Source organism: Rana temporaria, chromosome 2 (genome assembly GCF_905171775.1).
Source record: "Rana temporaria chromosome 2, aRanTem1.1, whole genome shotgun sequence".
In the NCBI taxonomy this organism is placed as follows: Eukaryota; Metazoa; Chordata; class Amphibia; order Anura; family Ranidae; genus Rana; species Rana temporaria.
The window spans coordinates 30,552,305-30,572,898 of record NC_053490.1 but is presented as its reverse complement, the minus strand read 5'-3'; the positions used below and the strand labels follow the sequence as shown (position 1 = coordinate 30,572,898).

General features: G+C 44.6%; 1 protein-coding gene across 13 annotated transcripts in view; it reads left to right on the top strand.

The window, feature by feature from the left end:
* The window catches only part of EMSY (EMSY transcriptional repressor, BRCA2 interacting), a 110,466-nt gene that overhangs the window by 22,229 nt on the left and 67,643 nt on the right, over positions 1 to 20,594 (top strand). For all 13 annotated transcript variants that reach the window (XM_040340015.1, XM_040340012.1, XM_040340008.1 and 10 more), the window contains 5 exons: positions 1,223 to 1,372; positions 4,910 to 5,080; positions 12,000 to 12,136; positions 15,261 to 15,434; positions 17,954 to 18,140. In XM_040340015.1, coding sequence (XP_040195949.1) covers positions 1,223 to 1,372; positions 4,910 to 5,080; positions 12,000 to 12,136; positions 15,261 to 15,434; positions 17,954 to 18,140 — 819 coding nt within the window. The remainder of the gene's footprint in view (positions 1 to 1,222; positions 1,373 to 4,909; positions 5,081 to 11,999; positions 12,137 to 15,260; positions 15,435 to 17,953; positions 18,141 to 20,594) is intronic.

Here is a 20,594-nt window from a genome sequence, read left to right as displayed (position 1 = left end):
GGGGGTTATAAGTAACGTTCTTGCAAAAAAAGCAGAACTGCACTGCATCTGAGCACCACAAACCATATTTTTTTTAATATACAGAGCACTCCCCCAAATCCGTGTCTCCATTGGCCAGGATTCAGAGAGCAATTGCGCCTGCGTAACCATAGTTACGCGGCACAATTGCTGACTTGCGCCGGCGTTACGAATGCTCCTGATTCAGGAACATCGTAACGCCGACTGCAGCCTAAAATCTGCGTGGCATAAGGCTCTTATGCCACGCATATTTTAGGCTGCATTCTTGCGATGGCCGCTGGGGGGCGCTCCCATTGTGCTCAGTGTATAGTATGCAAATTGCATACTAACACCGATTCACAATGTTGCGCGTGCCCTGCATACGCAAGTTACGTAGTTTCCGTACGGTGTGTTTAGCGTAAGGCTGCCCCTTCTAATAGTAGGGGCAGCCAATGCTAAAGGATACCCGTCGTTCCGGCGTCGCCAAATTTGAATTTCACGTTGTTTGCGTAAGTGATTCGTGAATGGCGCTGGACGCCATTCACGTTCACTTGGAAGCAAATGACGTCCTTGCGACGTCATTTGCCGCAATGCACGTCGGGAAAGTTTCCCGACGGAGCATGCGCTCTACGCTCGGCGCGGGAGCGTGCCTAATTTAAATGATTCCCGCCCCCTACGGGATCATTTACATTAGGCGCCCTTACGCAGGGCAATTTTAAAGAGCGCACACGCAATTTACGGGGGCGCAGGGCAAAAATGCTGCCCTGTGCCTCCGTAAAAAAGGGGCAAATCTCTTTTAATCCGGGCCATTTGTTTTTTATTTTGCTAAGAAATCACTTTAAAAAATAAACACTCCCTATAGGCATGGCCATCTTCAGTAAGGGCAGACTATTTATGTAGCATTTACTTCCTGAAATAAGTTTGCCCTTAGCTCAGGCATGCAAGTGGGGGGGGGGGGTGTGTTTACCTGAGAAAACCTCTCTTGAAGACTCCTGGGATTGTAGGACATCATTTACCTAGGCCTGGAAATCCAATAAATCACTGAAAAAATATAAAAAGTAGTTTAGAACAAGTAAATATGATTTAATTTCTTATCTGTTTACTAATGGCAACAGCCAAACTTTTATATAAGGCTGCCGAATATCATTTTGAATTTCAATAAAATTTAAATTTTGTGTTCCTTTATTTATTTTTCTTTCCTTTTTTTTTTTTTATTGTCCTGCAGGTGTTAAGATCATCACACAGCAGATGCAGCCTAGTAAAATCCTCCCCAAACCAGTGTCCGCCGCCTTGACGAGCAGCAGTAATGCCCCCATCATGGTTGTGAGCAGCAATGGGGCCATCATGACGACTAAACTGGTCACCACACCAAGCGGTAAGAGTTCAAGCGCAGTTCCAGGCTTTTTCTCCACTTATTAAATGTCAGTCGCTTATTAAAAGTCCGGAGCTACACTTTTTTTGTAGCTGCTGACTTTTAATAAATGGGCACTCGCCTGTCCCACGGTGCGGTCACCCAGTGCCCCGCTCCTCTCCCTCTCCGCGGCGCCTCCATTGAAACTGTGGGCCCCCGGTTGTGACAGCTTGCGTCTTCAAGGCCAGGCGCGCAGCGCTCTCTGAGTGGATAGGTAATGTTCTGGTGTGTGTGTGTGTGTTTGTTTGTTTGTTTGTTTTTTTTTTTTTTTTTAAATAAAAGCAATTTATTTTTGGAGTGCGGCTGTCCAGAACGTTTTCCCTTCATTTTGCATCATTCCATGCATTGCCAGCACCCGTGCCTTTGGCTCAGGTGAGGAGACTTTCTGATTAGTATCCTAGAGCGGTGATTTCTCTTTTTCGTAATTTTCTGGGTGGGACCTGTGACGTGTCCCAGAAGATTGACGAGAGGGAACGGTCACCTAGGGGGAGAGGAGGAGTCGCCTAGGCCAGTGTTCCCCAACCCCCGGTCCGCGGCCCACTACCGGGCCGCGGCACTTCTGCAGCCGGGCCGCGAGCAGGCGGCATGAGAGAGCCCCACATGCGGACCGCGGCACTCTGCCATTCAGACCGCAAGGAGACTTTTCTTCCTCTTGCGTCGCTCATAGAGCCGACAGTGGGAGGCGGAACAATTCTGGGTGGAGGGCGGAGCTGCCCGAGGTTATCAAACAGGCTATTGGCTGCTAGGACTGTCCTTCATCCTAGCAGCCAATCACTTGTTTGTTACCTCGGCCCTCCATCCAGAACTGTCCCGCCTCCTTTCCTGCAATTTTTCTCCTTATACTGTGCCTCCCTCCGATCTGTCCCTAAGTGTGGGGGACGGAACCAGAGGACTGTAATGTGTGGGGGACGGAACCAGAGGACTGTAATGTGTGGGGGACGGAACCGAGGACTGTAATGTGTGGGGGACGGAACCGAGGACTGTAATGTGTGGGGGACGGAACCGAGGACTGTAATGTGTGGGGGACGGAACCGAGGACTGTAATGTGTGGGGGACGGAACCGAGGACTGTAATGTGTGGGGGACGGAACCGAGGACTGTAATGTGTGGGGGACGGAACCGAGGACTGTAATGTGTGGGGGACGGAACCGAGGACTGTAATGTGTGGGGGACGGAACCGAGGACTGTAATGTGTGGGGGACGGAACCGAGGACTGTAATGTGTGGGGGACGGAACCGAGGACTGTAATGTGTGGGGGACGGAACCGAGGACTGTAATGTGTGGGGGACGGAACCGAGGACTGTAATGTGTGGGGGACGGAACCGAGGACTGTAATGTGTGGGGGACGGAACCGAGGACTGTAATGTGTGGGGGACGGAACCGAGGACTCAAATGTGTGGGGGACGGAACCGAGGACTCAAATGTGTGGGGGACGGAACCGAGGACTCAAATGTGTGGGGGACGGAACCGAGGACTCAAATGTGTGGGGGACGGAACCGAGGGCTCAAATGTGTGGGGGACGGAACCGAGGACTCAAATGTGTGGGGGACGGAACCGAGGACTCAAATGTGTGGGGGGGGGGAGGCAGGCTGAGGATTGTAATGTGTGGGGGGGGGGGGGGGGGGGACTGATGACTAATGTTTCTGGGGGGAAGGCTGAGGACTGTAATGTGTGGGGGGGACAGAGGACTGTAATGTTTGGGGGGGAGGCTGGGAACTGTAATGTGTGGGGGGGGAAGGCTGAGGACTGTAATGTGTGGGGGGGGGGACTGAGGACTGTAATGTGGGGTTATGATATAAATAGGGGCAGATGACAGTACTGTTAATGGGGGAGCCCAGAGTATGACAACACTACCCGTGACAGGGTGAGTGTGAGCAGGGCCTAGTGGGGGCACTAGCTTCATCTGTTGGGGCCTTACCACATCTGGTGGCAGGCAGCATGGCAAGTGACAATCCACATCTGGTGGCAGGCAGCATGGCAAGTGACAAGCCACACCTGGTGGCAGGCAGCGTGGCAAGTGACACACTCAAAGCTCCCACTGATTCTGCATTATGGTGGGTTTAACTTTATTTATTACTACAATGTAATAAATAGAAATAATGCCCTGACAAATTGCCCGCGAAAAATCGCTTACCCCCCGCATTCCATCCCCAACCTCCCCCCAACCGGGCCTTGGCAAAATTTTCTTCATGCAGCCGGTCCCCGGTGCCAAAAAGGTTGGGGACCACTGGCCTAGGCGGCCCGTAGTTGGAAGTAGGACGTGGAACGAAGTCTCACTCAAAAAAAAAATCGAGCTTTCTTTTGGTAGTATTTAATTGCCTCTGAGTTTTTTTATTTTTTGCTAAATAAACAAATTTTTACCAAAAATTATGGGTTTTCCTTTTCTGTTATAAAATTTAGCAAATTTTAAGTTTTTAGGCCAAAATTATGCAAAATTTCTTGTTGAAAATTACCCAAATCAGTGTATTATATTTAGTCTGTGTGACCGTTACAGTCCACAAACTATGGTATAAATCTGAAAACTGATCAATCCTGATGTACTGATGGCCATCATTTCTTGAGGCCCGAAAATGTCAGGACAGTACAAATACCCCTCAAATGACTCCGTTTTGGAAAGTAGATTGTCCAAGGTACTTGGTAAGTAAGAGGCATGGTGAGGTTTTTTGAAGTTGTCGTGTGTGTGTGTGTGTGTGTGTGTGTGTGTGTGTGTTTGTTTTGTTTGTTTGTGTTTTTTTTTTTTTTCAGATTTTGATTGCTTATAACCATGAAATTCATTGTTGTAAACAACCATTTTTACTGAATTAAATCCATTAATTGTTTACTGTTGTCATGGTATAGATGGGGTGTGATTGGCCCTGTCTGTATCATGTGATCACTGTGACCAATCGGATCAACACCATGAACGGAAGCCATCCATTGTGTTCAATTGTCATATGTTCTTCTGTGATTGGTCACAGCAATTGCATGGTACCGGAAGTGGACCAGTACACTTATCTGTCATCTGCTTTGTTCGGTGGACACAGCAGATGACAGATCGCAACGCAGCACGGCTGTGGCGCATCCTGGTGAGGACTTCATAGGATGTCCAACCAGAATGAGAAATCCCACCCCGCTGTCATTTGACTATAGGCTGGGCGGGAAGTGGTTAAATCGTTTTTTACACTTTTTTTTTTTATTATTATATTTATAAAAAAAGGTTCTGTGTGTATATATATATAATATATTTTCTCTCTATCTCATATATATTTTTATATTCTCTCTCTCTCTCTCTCTCTCTCTCTCTCTCTCTCTCTCTCTCTCTCTCTCTCTCTCTCTCTCTCTCTCTCTCTCTCTCTCTCTCTCTCTCTCTCTCTCTCTCTCTCTCTCTCTCTCTCTCTCTCTCTCTCTCTCTCTCTCTCAAAAGACCTTTTGGCCCTACTTCTTCTTTTAAAGTTAAAATATTTCATGCATTTGAACTTTTTATGTTTCTATTTGGCTAAAAAATTGCTTTCTTGTTCCTTAGGCACACAAGCCACATATACACGACCGGCTGTCAGCTCAGCACTCAGTGCTCGTATGGCAGCTACTCCCGGTGCTACCTACGTAAAGACAACCAGCGGAAGCATCATCACTGTTGTGCCAAAGTCTCTGGCGACGCTGGGAGGGAAGATCATCAGCAGCAACATTGTGTCTGGTAAGTGTCACATAGGGAAGCAAACTTGGCAGTGACGGGGAGAAGAAACTGTTCGCTTATTATGGGGTCAAACCACTAAGCTTTAAATAACGGCAAATAAAATGCAGTAAAATAATGCATTTGGAATCCGTTGTAAAAGTTCAATTCACTAAGAATTTGGCATTAAATAACGAATGCAGTATTTTTTCGGTTGTTCAGCAACTACCGCATTTTCTCAAGCGGTAATTTATCAGTGGCCAAGGGTTGTTTGAAGGTAATTTCCTTAACATTTTACGTTCTAACATGTTTGTTTTGCAAAAAAATTTTTTTTTAATCAATTTTCTTTTTTTTTTTTTAACAGTAATCTGTATTTGGAGGCATTGAATTTTGAACAACCTTCTAAAATCTATTTGCCAGATTCAGGTAGAGTTACGCTGGCGTATCAGTAGATACGCTGTCGTAACTCCGAATCTGCGTCGTCGTATATTTAAGTGTATTCTCAAATTGAGATGCACTTAAATCTAGCTAAGATACGACCGCCGGCGCCGTCGTATCTTAGCTGTCTATTTCCGCCGGCTGCTAGGGGCGTGTACGCTGATTTACGCCTAGAATACGTAAATCAGCTAGATACGCCTATTCACGAACGTACGCTTGCCCGTCGCAGTAAAGATACGCCATTTACGTACGGCGTTTTCATGCCTAAAGATATTCCACCAAAAAGACGGCGCAGCCAATGTTAAGTATGGACGTCGGAACCGCATCAAATTTTTTTAAAATTTTTACGTCGTTTGCTTAAGTCGTCCGTGAATGGGGCTGGGCGTAATTTACGTTCACGTCGAAACCAATAAGTCTTTGCGACGTAATTTGGAGCATGCACACTGGGATACGTCCACAGACGGCGCATGCGTCATTTACGTGTGGTCATGCTTTATTTACATAAAACACGCCCACCTCTTTACAATTTGAATTGGGCGCGCTGACGCCGGCACGTTTACGCTACGCCGCCGTAACTTAGGACGCAAGTGCTTTGTGAATACAGCACTTACCTCTCTAACTTACGGCGGCGTAGCGTATATGAGGCACTTCATACTGAATCCAGCTATATGTCTCCTGATAATTGGTAATCCATCTTTTTCATGTGGATCTGTTGCCTGAAAATGGCTGTAAAGCAATGTTGTGCTTCTTTACTAAATCCAGCATGCCATACATTCCTAAAAATGTGTGTGTGTGTGTGTGTGTGTGTGTGTGTGTGTGTTTTTTTGGAAATGTATGGCCTACTAGAGTTGTTGAAAGGGGACTCTACTAGATTGTTCTATGCTTTTGGCCCAATTCTGTGTTGCTGCTTATGTTTATATTGTGCAAACTAAAGAAAACTTATATATATATATATATATATATATATATATATATATATATATATATATATATATATATATATATAATATATTTAAAAAAAAAAAAAAAGATAAAGTTCTTGATGTTAACTTTCAGCTGATGTTTGCATATTTATTTTGCACTGCATGGTCATACCTCATCTTTTTTTTTTTTTTTTTTTTTTTTTTTTTGGATTTAATAAAAAAAAGTGCACTTTTTGGCCTATTTTATTTTTTTTATTTTTTAGTTCTTGTTTAGTTTGTGAATTTGACTTAACAGATTACAGCACAATTTTTTTGCGATATTTGCCGACAATTTTTTTATTTATTTTTTCGTTAACAGCAACGTGTGTTTTTTCTCCATGAATTGGACTTTATTTACCGCATGTGATAATTTATGCAAATGAGTAACAAGATACCCTCAGTGCATGTGGTAAAGCTTGGTGAATTGACCCCTATATTTATTGCCTCTCTTTGCTCTTCCACAACAATGTTTGTCTGTAATCCCACAGCACCATCTGCTGGATCATGTGCGTTCTGCACTCATACTCAAAACAGGCCGATTTAAAAAACATGGAGAAAAGAAATCTAGAACAATTAGAGTTGTGGTTACTAAATACATTTTGTCATATTTTCTTGCAATAAAAGATAAGGCCTGGTTGGATGTGATGGGCAACAATTGCATGCTTTCCTTTAACCACTTCAGCCCCGAAAGGACTCCCCCCCCCCCCCCCCCCCCCCCCTATATATATATATATATATATATATATATATATATATATATATATATATATATATATATATATATATATATATATATATATATATATATATATATATTTTTTTTTAAAGTCACCTGTAAGGGAAAAGGCATAATGAGCTAGTATACACCGCATACTAGCTCATTATAAAATACATACCTTAGAACGAGGCATCGGTAACTCACCTTTTCCGGGTATCGCGGCTCCAGCACTGTAAGTGGCTGGAGCTGCAATGTCGTCACTCCCGCACATGTGTGCGGGAGACTTATTTTGAAAATTCATCCACATGTATTCTGCTACATATTTTTAATAAACAAAATCCCAATAAGCGTATATTGATTGGTTTGCGCAAAAGTTATAGCATTTACAAAATGGGGGATAGATTTATGTCCCTTTGTGTTTTTTTTGTGAGATTGCAGTGGACAAATTGGCGATCAAAGGGTTAACGGTATTCCCTCCAGTGTGTTTTCTAACTCTGGGGGGTGGGCTCACTGCGTGGATACTCTGATCCGTGTTCCTGATTAGCACTAAATCGGAGTGTCCAATGAGCTTAAATGGTAACTACACTTTTGTGGGTAAAACAAATGGCAAATAAAGAAAATAATATAGCGTATATAACTGCAAAGTCATATTGTGATTTGAATGTTATTAGAAATGACCTTTCCTCCTTCAATCTGCAGCATTTCTGTAAAATGCATAATGGCCACCAGGGGTGGTCTGTATACAGAACCCACCCTCCCGAACATCTGGGAGATCAGGCAGTGGTCCCATCTGTGACACCGGATGGGGGGGGCATATAAGCGGAAGCCCACTTTTGGGTGGAACTCTGCTTTAAGTCATGGGTGCTCCCAGGGCCGGCCTTAGGCGCCCTGTGCGAGCTAATCCTGTGGCGCCCCCTCCTCGCCCCCTGGTCACCTAAACATACACAAAGAGGAAAAAAATATTTATAACAAATAATAATTGTATTTTACTTCTTCTTTTTTTTTAATTATTTTAAGTCCCTTATATCCTCCTCCCCTTCTGTGTGTAGGCTGGCTATAAAAAGTAAATTTTTTTTTTCCTTTTATCTGAAAAAGTAGATGCATGCAGGGCCAGGGGCTCAGTGTGACTTACCTTTCGGTGGACGGTGCGGCTTTGCATTTAAAAATGGCGCTGCCCGGCGCTTAGACGCCACTGCGCCCTCTGCCCGAGAATAGCCGAGCGTTTTCGGGCTTTCCCGAGCAGCGGCGGCTCATGCGCAGTTTGCCTGTCGGGGCCGGCAGCAGCCATTTTTTCAGGTGCCGATGCGTTGCTCTTCACCCTGTCCCAGGGCAGAGGGACCTGACAGTGCCTGCTGCTGTGATTCATAGGAGTCGGACTCCTGTGATGATCATGTGAGTAACTGACTGCTACTCGCATTCTGCGAGCTGTGATGGCCGCACGGCGCCCCTTTGCCCATGGCGCCCTGTGCGGCCGCACAGCTCGCACACCCCAAAGGCCGGCCCTGGGTGCTCCAACCTATGGCCCTCCAGCTGTTGCGGAACTACACGTCCCATTCATCAAGCCTCTTCCTTGAGGAGTCATGCTTGTAACACTCAGCCGCTTGCAACGCCTTATGGGACTTGAAGTTCCGCAACAGCTGGAGGACCACAGGTTGAGCACCAATGCTTTAAGTCAGACGAGGGCAAAACTCGGCCCTCCAGCTGTTTTGAAACTACAAGTCCCATGAGACATTGCAAGACCCTGACAATCACAGGCATGACGGGATTTGCAGTTTCACCACAGCTGGAGGGCCGAGGTTGCCCACCCCTGCTTTAAGTGGACAAATGCAGTCTGCTTTTTACCATCGGTTTGACTCTTCTGAGACCATTGCAGATACAGGTGACCTGCGTGGGACCAGATCGAGCTGCTTGGACCTGTATGGAAAGAAGATTTTCTGAAGGGAACAAAAGTCCATGGAGTTAAGATCTTATGCAGGTTTTTTTTTTTAGGAAACTGTTTTTAACTGTTCAATGAGCCAAAAAGCAATAGCAAGCAATTAAATGTTCTGTTTTAATGATCTGTACATATTGGATTCTGAATGCTATGGCTTGAAATGCATTTTACCAAATACATTTTGTTTATCCCACCTTCTGGAATGTATTGGTGTCTCCTTCTTTCCTATCTGTAGGGCAGAGGGCGTTTTCTTCTATTTATTTTATTTCAGCTATTTTATAGTGTGAGAGTTCTGGTTACAGCTGCCCTGTGTCTGTCTTACAAGGTGTTGTGATGGGCTGATGTCTCCAGACGGCGCTACATTCATGTGACACCTTGTAACTCTGCTGCTCTGGCCCATTAAACTCTCCACTGTTTATTCAGTGCCCTTTTTATATAGTGCTAGCAGCACGTCTGCCACGGACAGCAGGTAAAAGAAGAAAATCACCCCATGTGATTTTATATATAATATATATATATATATATACCGCAGGGTTTGCTAAATTTGCTTGGAATCTAGGAGCCAGCTAAAAAAAGTTAGGAGCCAGAAAACCCCCCCCCCCCGTCCCGACGAGCTCGCGAGCAGAAGCGAACACATACGCATATGTAAACTGTATTCAAACCACTTGTGAGGTATCGTTGGAGCGAGGGCAATAATTCTAGCTCTAGACCTCCTCTGTAACTCAAAACATGCAACCTGTAGATTTTTTTTAAACGTCACCTATGGAGATGTTAAAGGGTAAAAGTTTGTCGCTATTCCACGAGTGGATGCAATTTTGAAGCGTGACATGTTGGGTATCAATTTACTTGGCGTAACATTATCTTTCACGATAAAAAAAATTGGGCTAACTTTACTGTGGTCTTATTTTTTAATTAACAAAAGTGTATTTTTCCCCCAAAAAAGTGCGATTGTAAGACCGCTGCGCAAATACGACGTGACAGAAAGTATTGCAACGATCACCATTTTATTCTCTAGGGTGTTAGAATAAAAAATATATATAATGTTTGGGGGTTCTACTTGGAGGGAAGGAGATGGCAGTGAAAGATTACACATTAGAACAGTTGTTTAACTTGTAATGCCAACGGCCACCACCAGATGGCGCCAGCTCACAGAAGGTCACAGCTCACAGAAGGAAGAGCTTGGGACTTCACAAAGCCGCAAAGCCGCGGCCACAATTACTGGCGGGCGCCAGGTCACGATTTCTTGTCGCAATTGCGACCTGGCGCCCGGATTTTGTCAACCCTGAATTTATACCGTATTTATCGGCGTATAACACGCACCCTAACTTTAAGAGGGATGTTTCAGGAAAAAAAAGCCCCCTACGTATATCACACAGGCACAGTTTACCCTCTATTTTCAGGGTAAAAAAGTTAGTGTTTATGTGTGTGTGTGTGTGTGTGTGTGTATATATATATATATGTGTGTGTGTGTGTGTGTGTGTGTATATATGTGTGTGTGTGTGTGTGTATGTGTGTGTGTGTGTGTGTGTGTGTGTGTGTGTGTGTATATATATGTGTGTGTGTGTGTGTATATATATGTGTGTGTGTGTATATATATATATATATATATATATATATATATATATATATATATATATATATATATATATATATATATATATATATATATATATATATATATATATATATATATAATTTTTTTTTTCTGTGCGTCTTAAAGCGTATCTAAACGCACAAATGTATTATGCTTACCAGTCTTTAAATGTGATGATTGCATTTATTTATTTCATTTTATTTGGTGATTCTGGTAGTGGCACCCTTCTTGCCCAAGCATGACTAAACGCATTTCACCATATTGTATGAGGTCAGCAGAAACCAGATAGGTATACATAACCCCCTTCCCCCCCCCTCCCCTCCTCATTTTCTACATAATATAGAGGAATGTGGTTCTGTATTCCTCAGCTATATCTGAAAATGGTGTCATTGTTTATCTTGTAGAACACACAGAGCACGGGAAGTTATTAACTCGCATGACTTTTGGCAAGATCAATGGGTATTTTTGGAACTTATTAAACAGAAACAAGTAAAAACAAATACTTTGCATGGTATAATTTTAAAAAGGGAGAACTTTTTTTTTTTTTTTTTTTTTTTTTTTTTTTTTTTTTCTCTTTTGGTCTTAAGTTTAAATAAACTTTTAATATAAGTAAGAGTAAAAGAAAATTGGATAGTTAGAATTGTTTGGTTTGCTTTACTTTGGTGATTCAATACATACATGTGACCTAAAGTGGTTCTAAAAGGTTCAAGGTTCTTTACCTTCATACATTCTATGCATGAAGGTAAAAAACCTTCACTGTGCAGCATCCCCCCCAATACTTGCCTAAAGCCCACCTTGATTGTGCAATGTGTACGAGGGCCTTGGCTCTCGGGCACTCTCACTCCTCATTGGCTAAGGTAGCAGCTGGAACCAATGGCTCCCACTGCTGTCAATCACAGCCAGTGAGCCATTTAGGAGAGAGAGGGGGTGGGCCTGAGCAGCAGCTCTGTGTGTGAATGGACACGCGAAGTAGCAGCTCGGGAGCGATTCTGCTTGGGTGCCCCCATAGTCGGCTGCTTGCTCTGGGGGCACTTGGCATGAGGGAGGGGCCAGGACGCTGGCAGGGACCAGAGAACAGGAGGATCAGGGCTTTTCTGTGCAGAGCAAGTGAGTATGACATGTTTGTTAAACAGAAAAAAAGAATATCACTTAATTTTTTTTTTTTATTACGGTAACTGTTGTAATAATGTACCTGATGGGATATATTTTTTGCTATTGATATTTTTCCATGTATGGCCAGCCACGTTTCTTGGACATAGCTTATTTTAATTATTTTTTTTCTTTCTTTTCTTGTCAAGGAACGACAACAAAAATAACCACCATCCCCATGACTTCTAAACCAAATGTCATTGTGGTGCAGAAAACCACTGGGAAAGGGACGACCATACAGGGAATTCCTGGGAAGAATGTTGTGACAACCTTGCTAAACGCCAGTGTAAGTACACATGGGGCTCATTTGTGCTGCCATCACAATTTTACCCTTCAACCCCCCCCCCCCCCCCCCCTCTCTCACCCAAGAATAATTTGAAGTGTGATTTAAAATGTCCTGTATGAAAAATTTACACCAGTACCAAATCCACATATATTGCAGCCATGTCCCCCCACATATATTGCAGCCATGTCCCCCCACATATATTGCAGCCATGTCCCCCCACGCCTAGTAGATGATGCTGCTACCGCATTAATCAGCGTGCGGGGAACATTACAGGCAACTTTCGTTTTGAATAGCTGTTCATTCCTTGCCGCGGCGTGTATAGACACTCCCCCTTGCTCGGGATTGGACTGATCTGTCCAATCCCGAGCAAGGGGGAGTGTCTATGCGCGGCGGGGAATACAGCTATTCAAACGAAAGCTGCCTGTAATGTTCCCCGCACGCTGATTAACGTGGCGGGGGCGGCATGTATTCTATTCAGGCATCGGGGGCATTTGCGGGACCAGGCCATTTTTTGTGATGCAGTGCTCTACCGATGAAGGTTTTTTCTCCCCCCCCCCCCCCACCCCCCACCCCCCGGCGGATAAGGACCACCCTGTACTGCGCAGGCGCGCCGCTTGCGCAGTACGAACCTCAACAAAGCCGCTGAAAATAGCCAATGTAGATCTGAAAGTTGGTTCTACATGGCGCCTGCGCAATGACTGACGCATGCCGCACGCTCCCGATGCTTGTGCTACTCTGCAAGGGGCGGGGGTGATTTTAGCAATAGAGTACACGTCTTAGCGGGGCGTGTTAAAACAAATGATGGGCGGGTTTTGCAATGGGTTTAAAGGAACACTAAAGGTTCGTTTTTTATTAGATCAATTGATTGCTGTAAGCTAGAGCATTTAAATATCACTTACCTCGTTTTTCCTTTTGACCTCCAAAATACAGTAATCCAGGTTTGAAAATGCCATTTCCTGTCACTCCTCTTCTTGCTTTCCACCAGCATCTGAGCCGTTTTGCATGGTGGAAAGCAGAATGTGCTCACCCCCTCCCTATGACTACAGCCCTGCGTGAAGATGATCTCTTATCCCTCACAGGCATGGAGTCTAAGCCTAATGGGAACTGTAGTTCCCATTAGGCCGTGATGTAGCAAGAATGAATGCGCACCGCAAACCAGGAAGTCAGTGAGAATAATGATTCAGGAGTGACGGAGGTGAATAAAACAGCTCGATTTCAACAGGTATCAAACTAGTTATAATGCAAAACATTACTTTTTACTTTATCAGCTACTGTCAGACTTTATTTTAAGAGGAAAATATTTTTGTCTCTACAACCCCTTTAAGTCATAAGCATAATAAAAAACCGTGGCAAGTATTTAAATCGGCCATCAACCTTGAACTACCCGCCCTTATCTCTGTCCATTATTTTAAAATACTGCTTCTTTTGTGAGTTAAATAGTTCGTGCAAAACCCGCCCATCAACATTGCAAAACCCGCCCATCAACATTGGAAATCCTCCCTCCTCCGTTTTTGTTTCTCTCGGAATCGGCTGTTGAAAGTTGTGTACGCACTATACGAAAATTCTTTGCACGAAAATGTTTGCCCCATTTTTGCCTATAGTGTCCTTGTATTTTAGGCAGGATAAAAATACAAAAATGTGCATCGTTGTTTCTGGGCTGTACCACAGGTGCACACAACAACTAACGTACACATGTGTGGGATCACTGCAATTTTCAGGAGCAGGAGAATTTAATTTGGATTATTTGGTAGCAAGAAATATACATATGGGGGGGGGAATATAAAAAGTTAAAGCAGGGGTTCACCCCTACCATGCCATCCAGCATACTAGCGCGAGCTACAGTATACCTTTATTTTATTTTTTTGCGCCGTACTCAGTTTAATCCCGTAGTTAAGTTTCAGACTCCCCGCGGGGAGTAGGCGTTCCTATGCAGAGGGGAACATGATTGACGGCCGGCTATGGCGCGTCACGCTTCCCGAAAATAGCCGAAATAGGACTTGGCTCTTCACGGCGCCTGGGCAGTCAGCTCCTAGTCTGTGCGCAGGCGCCGTGAAGAACCGAGTTCTACTCCGGCTATTTTCGGGAAGCGTGACGCGCCATAGCCGGCCGTCAATCATGTTCCCCTCTGCATAGGAACGCCCATTCCCCGCGGGGAGTCTGAAACTTAACTACGGGATTAAACTGAGTACGGCGCAAAATAAATAAATAAAGGCATACTGTAGCTCACGCTAGTATGCTGGATTTCATGGTAGAAACTTGTTTTTTAGGGTGAACCTCTGCTTTAAGTGTATTTTGGGACAGTTTTCCTTTTAAAAATAAAAATAAGGAGATATGCATTACAATTTTGGCACCAAATGAGAGCCTGATTTGTACTAACAAAATTAATTAAAAATGGTATAATCCAATTAGATGCAAAAAGTAGTTGTGATGTGTACAGTTTTACTAACACATGCTAAAGTTTCGCATTTTTACCCTTAGGCCCCTCTCACACTGGGGCGGGAGGTGCAATGGTGTTAAAGCGCCGCTATTTTTAGCGGCACTTTACAGCTAATTTTGCGGCGCTATTCGGCCGCTAGTGGGGTAGTTTAACCCCACCCCCCCGCTAGCGGTTAAAAACCACTGCAAATCGCCTCTGGGTATAGCTGTGGTGTCCCATTGCTTTCAATGGGCAGGAGCGGTAAACACACCGCTCCTTCACCCGCTCCAAAGATGCGGCCAGCAGGACTTTATTTTTTCCGTCCTGCCAGTGCACTGCTCCAGTGTGAATGCCCTCAGGCTTTCACACTGGAGAAACAGCAGCCGCTGTTTCAGGTTGGTTTGCAGGTGCAATTTTTAGCGCAATAGCGCCTGCAAACCGCCCCAGCATGAAAGGGGTCTTGGATATGAAGGGGTTAAAGTCAGTATTCCTCCTTTGAACTCTAGCTTTTTGATGCATCCATCCACTTTGTCACATCTCCCAGGAAACTGTACTTGTTGGGTGTATATACAAATGATCTGCATATTTGGAATATTTTTCTTATAGACTGTCTGAAAGGGGACCAGCAACGCTTCCTTTTGTGGATGTGAGCGCTACACAATTCAGCTTGCCTAAGTGACATTTTTCTGCACATTTTTTTTTTCTTAGGGTGATAAAGCTCTGCAAGCTGTACCTGCGGGTGCAAAGCCAGCTATCATTACAGCCTCCCGACCAATCACCAAGATGATTGTCACACAACCCAAGGGCATCGGTTCAACTGTCCAACCGGCTACCAAGATTATTCCCACCAAGATAGTGTATGGCCAGCAGGGGAAGACCCAGGTGCGTAGGTAGTGCTTTTTTCTCACCTTGGGGGATATCCCCCCCTTACTTCAACCTCATGGAACATTGCTTGAGAACTGGCCCTTGCACTAAGCCCAACGCTCTTCACTTCCAGCAGTCAAATGGAGGGGTGGGGGAGCAAGTAAAATGTAAGTATCAGGGCCTGTTCACGCTATTGCTCTGTTATGGCATGCACGATATAGTGCCTTGTGTTAACCACTTCCCGACCGCCGCATGTACATATACGTCGGCAGAATGGCACGGACGGGCACATTGGCGTACCTGTACGTCCCTGCCTGGTCGGGGGTCCGATCAAGACCCCCCCCCCCCCTGCGGCGGTCGGATTCCCTCGGGGAACGATCCGGGACGATGGCGCGGCTCCGTCGCGATCGCTCCCCGGAGCTGAAGAACGGGGAGAGCCGTATGTAAACACGGCTTCCCCGTGCTTCACTATGGCGCTGCATCGATCGAGTGATCCCTTTTATAGGGAGACTAGATCGATGATGTCAGTCCTACAGCCACACCCCCCTACAGTTGTAAACACACACTAAGTGAACCCTAACTCCTACAGCGCCCCCTGTGGTTAACTGCCAAACTGCAACTGTCATTTTCACAATAAACAATGCAATTTAAATGCATTTTTTGCTGTGAAAATGACAATGGTCCCAAAAATGTGTCAAAATTGTCTGAAGTGTCCGCCATAATGTCGCAGTCACGAAAAAAATCGCTGATCGCCGCCATTAGTAGTAAAAAAAAAAAAAAAAAAATAATAAAAATGCAATAAAACTATCCCCTATTTTGTAAACGCTATAAATTTTGCACAAACCAATCGATAAACGATTATTGCGATATTTTTTTTTTAACCAAAAATAGGTAGAAGAATACGTATCGGCCTAAACTGAGGATTTTTTTTTTTATATATGTTTTTGGGGGATATTTATTATAGCGAAAAGTAAAAAATATTGAATTTTTTTTCAAAATTGTCGCTCTATTTTTGTTTATAGCGCAAAAAATAAAAACCGCAGAGGTGATCAAATACCACCAAAAGAAAGCTCTATTTGTGGGGGAAAAAAGGACGCCAATTTTGTTTGGGAGACGCGTCGAAAAAACGCGAAATTGTCTGTTAAAGCGACGCAGTGCCGAATTGTAAAAACCCCTTGGGTCATGTAGCAGCATATTGGTCCGGTCCTTAAGTGGTTAAGGCAGCCCATTCATTTGAATGGACTGCCCAAAGCATAAAAAATTCACCCTAAAAAAGGTGCATGTAGCACTGAAGCATGTGAGTGTGTGAGGCTTTCTCCCTGGTGTGGAGTGTCGTGCTCGCTTCCTCCCTTGGACTACAGGAGAGTCAGGCAGCTACCTACGTTGCAGATAAAGGAGCTGTGTGTTAGAGAGCGTCCTGACTCTCCTGTAGTCCAAGGGAGGGGGCGAGCACAACACTCCACACCAGGGAGAAAGCCTCGCATTACTGTGTGGATTTACAGACAGAAGAACAGGAAGTCAGGATTTCTCAGAAGAAATAAGGACATTTAAAGGCAAAATGGAAGGATGAGGTAAGTGAAGGAGGACTGCACTAAGGCAAAGGAAGCTATTTAGGAAAAAATAAATTGTACCTTTACAACCTCTTTTTAAAGCGGAGGTCTGCCTTTTTTTTTTTTTTTTTTTTCAGCAGCTGCTAATACTTTTAAAAAAAGGACACTTGCCTGTCCAGGGCACCCGCATAGTCAGCACCTAAAGCCGATCTATCACTTGGCTCTCGGGTGCTGCCGCCGCCATCTTCGGTAAGGGAATCGGGAAGCAAAGCCTTGCGGCTTCACGACCAGGTTCCCTACTGCGCATGCGCAACTCGCGCTGCGCTATCCCACGGGTCCCTGCTGTCTTCTAGGACAATCAGACAATTAAAGCGGAGGTTCACCCTAAAAGAATTATGTACCATCCCATCCAGCATACTTGCGTTTTTTTTTTTTTTTTTTGAGCTGTATTTACCGTTTAATCGTTTAGTTTCTTTTCAGAATCCCGCGGGAAATAGGCGTTCCTATGAAGAGGGGAACATGATTGACGTCCGGCTATGGCGCGTCACGCGTTCCGAAAATAGCCGAAATAAGACTCTGCTGTATACGGCGCCTGCGCAGTCAGCGCCTAGTCTGTGCGCAGGCACCGTATAGCGCCGTGAAGAGCCAAGACCTAGTCCGGCTATTTTGGGAACGCGTGACGTGCCATAGCTGGACGTCAATCATGTTACCCTCTTCATAGGAACGCCTATTTCCCGCGGGATTCTGAAAAGAAATAAGGACATTTCTGAAAAGAAACGATTAAACGGTAAATACAGCGCAAAAAAAAAAAGCATACTGTAGCTGACGCAAGTATGCTGGATGGGATGGTACATAGATGTTTTTTTAGGGTGAACCTCCGCTTTAAGCACAATATCTATCTGCCCTAGACCCCTCCATGATTGTGACATTTTGGTAGTACTGTTAGAAATGAATCCTAAGCTACTAGTGTTTTTTTGTTGTTCTCAGGTCCTAATAAAGCCAAAGCCGGTGACGTTTCAGGCCACAGTCATGAGCGAACAAACCAGACAGCTGGTGACAGAAACGCTTCAGCAGGCTTCGCGTGTGGTGGAGACGACCAGTGCCACCATCCAGGAAGTGAAAGAAGACACGGAGAGCAGCTCCTCCTCTACCGAGTCCTCCCAGAGCTCCCAAGGTGACCCATTGCATTTTAGGTCTTTTTATTTAGAAGTAGTATATATCGTACAGTATAGGAAGTACTATTCATGTGTTTCTGGTGTTCCAAGAGCTGCTGAATGTGTTTAAATGTATACAGATCAGCCATAACATGACCACCCACCTAATATTGAGTAGGTCCCCCTTTTGCTACTAACAGCCCTGACCTGTTGAGGCATGGAATCCACTAGACCTCTGAAGTTGCGCTGTTTTATCTGGCATCAAGCTGTCGGTAGAAGACCCTTTAAAGAGTAACTCCACTTTCATGGGGGAAAAAAAGCAAAAAAAAGCAAATAACTAAAAAACGATATAGTGTCATATTGCATTACAAGTCATATTGTAATTGAATGTTAACCACTTCAAGACCGGCCACCGCATATATACTGCGGCAGGTCGGCTCTGTTGCGTGAAACAACGTACCTGTACGTTGTTTTGTGCACTAGATGCTGTGCCCGCTGCACGGAGGGGGAGCCAGTCCGCGGGTCCGGCAGACCCGATGTTCGACAGCCACCCGCGATCGCTCCACAGAGGGGCAGAATCCCTGTTCTGGCGGGGAAGTACACACAGAGATCTTCTCCCCCACACAATTGGAAAACTAGCAGGGAATACATTTAGCCCTTTGATTGCCCCTGATGTTAACCCCTTCCCTGCCAGTGACGGTTCATTTTCTCTTCCGTTCATGGACGGACACAGCAGCAATTGACTTTAGGGTTATCTACCTTCCTTTTAGGAGATGACTAGGCTGAAAAAACAGCACTTCAAGTGTTAAAAACACTTCTCTCAGTATAGCACCTCCCAGGGGGCGGGTCCCCCGGGTACATCCCTCTCTCTGCATCATGCAGCCCCAGTTTTTTTTTCTGCCTAGCGTAAGGAGAAGACATGGCTCCTCTGGGCCCATGTGCTCTGGAGAATTTTTGCGATTATTATTTTTTTTTTTTTTCCTGCATTTTTGAATCCTGGGATCTACAATCAACTGCCGACTGGGTGACAGGCTGGATCCTCGATCTTTGTAGTCCCCCATGTTCGGCCATCGAGCATGTGCCGGCCTTTCGCTACGTGCTGGGCCGTCCACGACATGCCCCGTTGCTCCAGGGGTGGCCGGTGAGCTATACGCTCCAGGGCACACATATGACCGGTCTCTCTATAATTTTCTGTTTGTGTGATTGGTTTACCGATTTTTATTTTCCCAGAAGTCTGCACTAAGATACTAGTCGGATATCAGGCATCCCCTGGAGCAAAATTTTTATTTTTGGTGCGATACTTCCAATAGGAACACATCTAAGGGATGCAGGCCCAGCAGATTTCCTCATTAGAGCTCTACAGGTGCTGCAGCTGGTTAACTATGAAACCACACCCATTAGACTCACTTGGCACAGAGGGATTTCTTCAGAATAACAAAAGATAGGAATCTGCAACAAAGTGATTAGATATATATATATATATATATATATATATATATATATATATATATATATATATATATATATATATATATATATATATATATATATATATATATATATTCTCTATCTTGTAATGTACACAGATAATCCAGAGGAGTATTTTTTTTTTTTTTTTTCCTCAACAAAAGTGGAGTTACGCTTTAAGTCCTGTAAGTTGTGAGGTGGGGCCTCAATGGATTTAACTTATTTTTCCAGCACATCCCACAGTAGCTTGATTGGATTGAGATCTGAAAAATTTGGAGGTCAAATCAACACCACCGTCCATTGCTCCGAGGTCCAGTTTTATCTTGCATGCCCATTGTAGGTGATTTTTGGCTATGGACACTGCTCAGCATGGGCACCCTGGCCGGTCTGTGGCTACGCAGCCCCATATACAACAAGTTGCGATGCTCTGTGTGTTCTGATACTTCCTACCAGAACCAAAATTAACTTTTTTGGCAATTTGAGTAACCTTCGCATCAGAGTACACGGGCCAGCCTGCGCTTCCCATGTGCATCCGTGAACCTTGGCCGCCTAAGATCTTGTCACTGGGCTACTTTTCGTAGGTCCTGATCACTGCAGACCAGGAACACTCCACAAGAGCTGCAGGTTTGGAGTTGCTGTAACCCAGTCATCTTGCTATTACTATTTGGCCCTTGTCAAAGCCATACAAATCCTCACGCTTGCTTATTTTTTTCCTGCTTTGAACACAACACATGTTCACTTGCTGCCTAATGTATCCCACCCACTTTTACATGCCATTAGAACGATATAACCAATGTTATTCACTTTACCTGTCAGTGGTCATAATGTTATGGCTGATCGGTGTATACACATAAGCACACATCTACATCTATACAGGATTCTTAAAGATAGCTAGTTATCATAAGGCCCCTTTCACACTGGGGCCGTGGCTGTGTTGGCGCCGCTCGTTTTAGCACTGCTTAAGCTAGGGGTGTCCAACCTTTTTGAAGAGCGAGGGCCACTTAAGC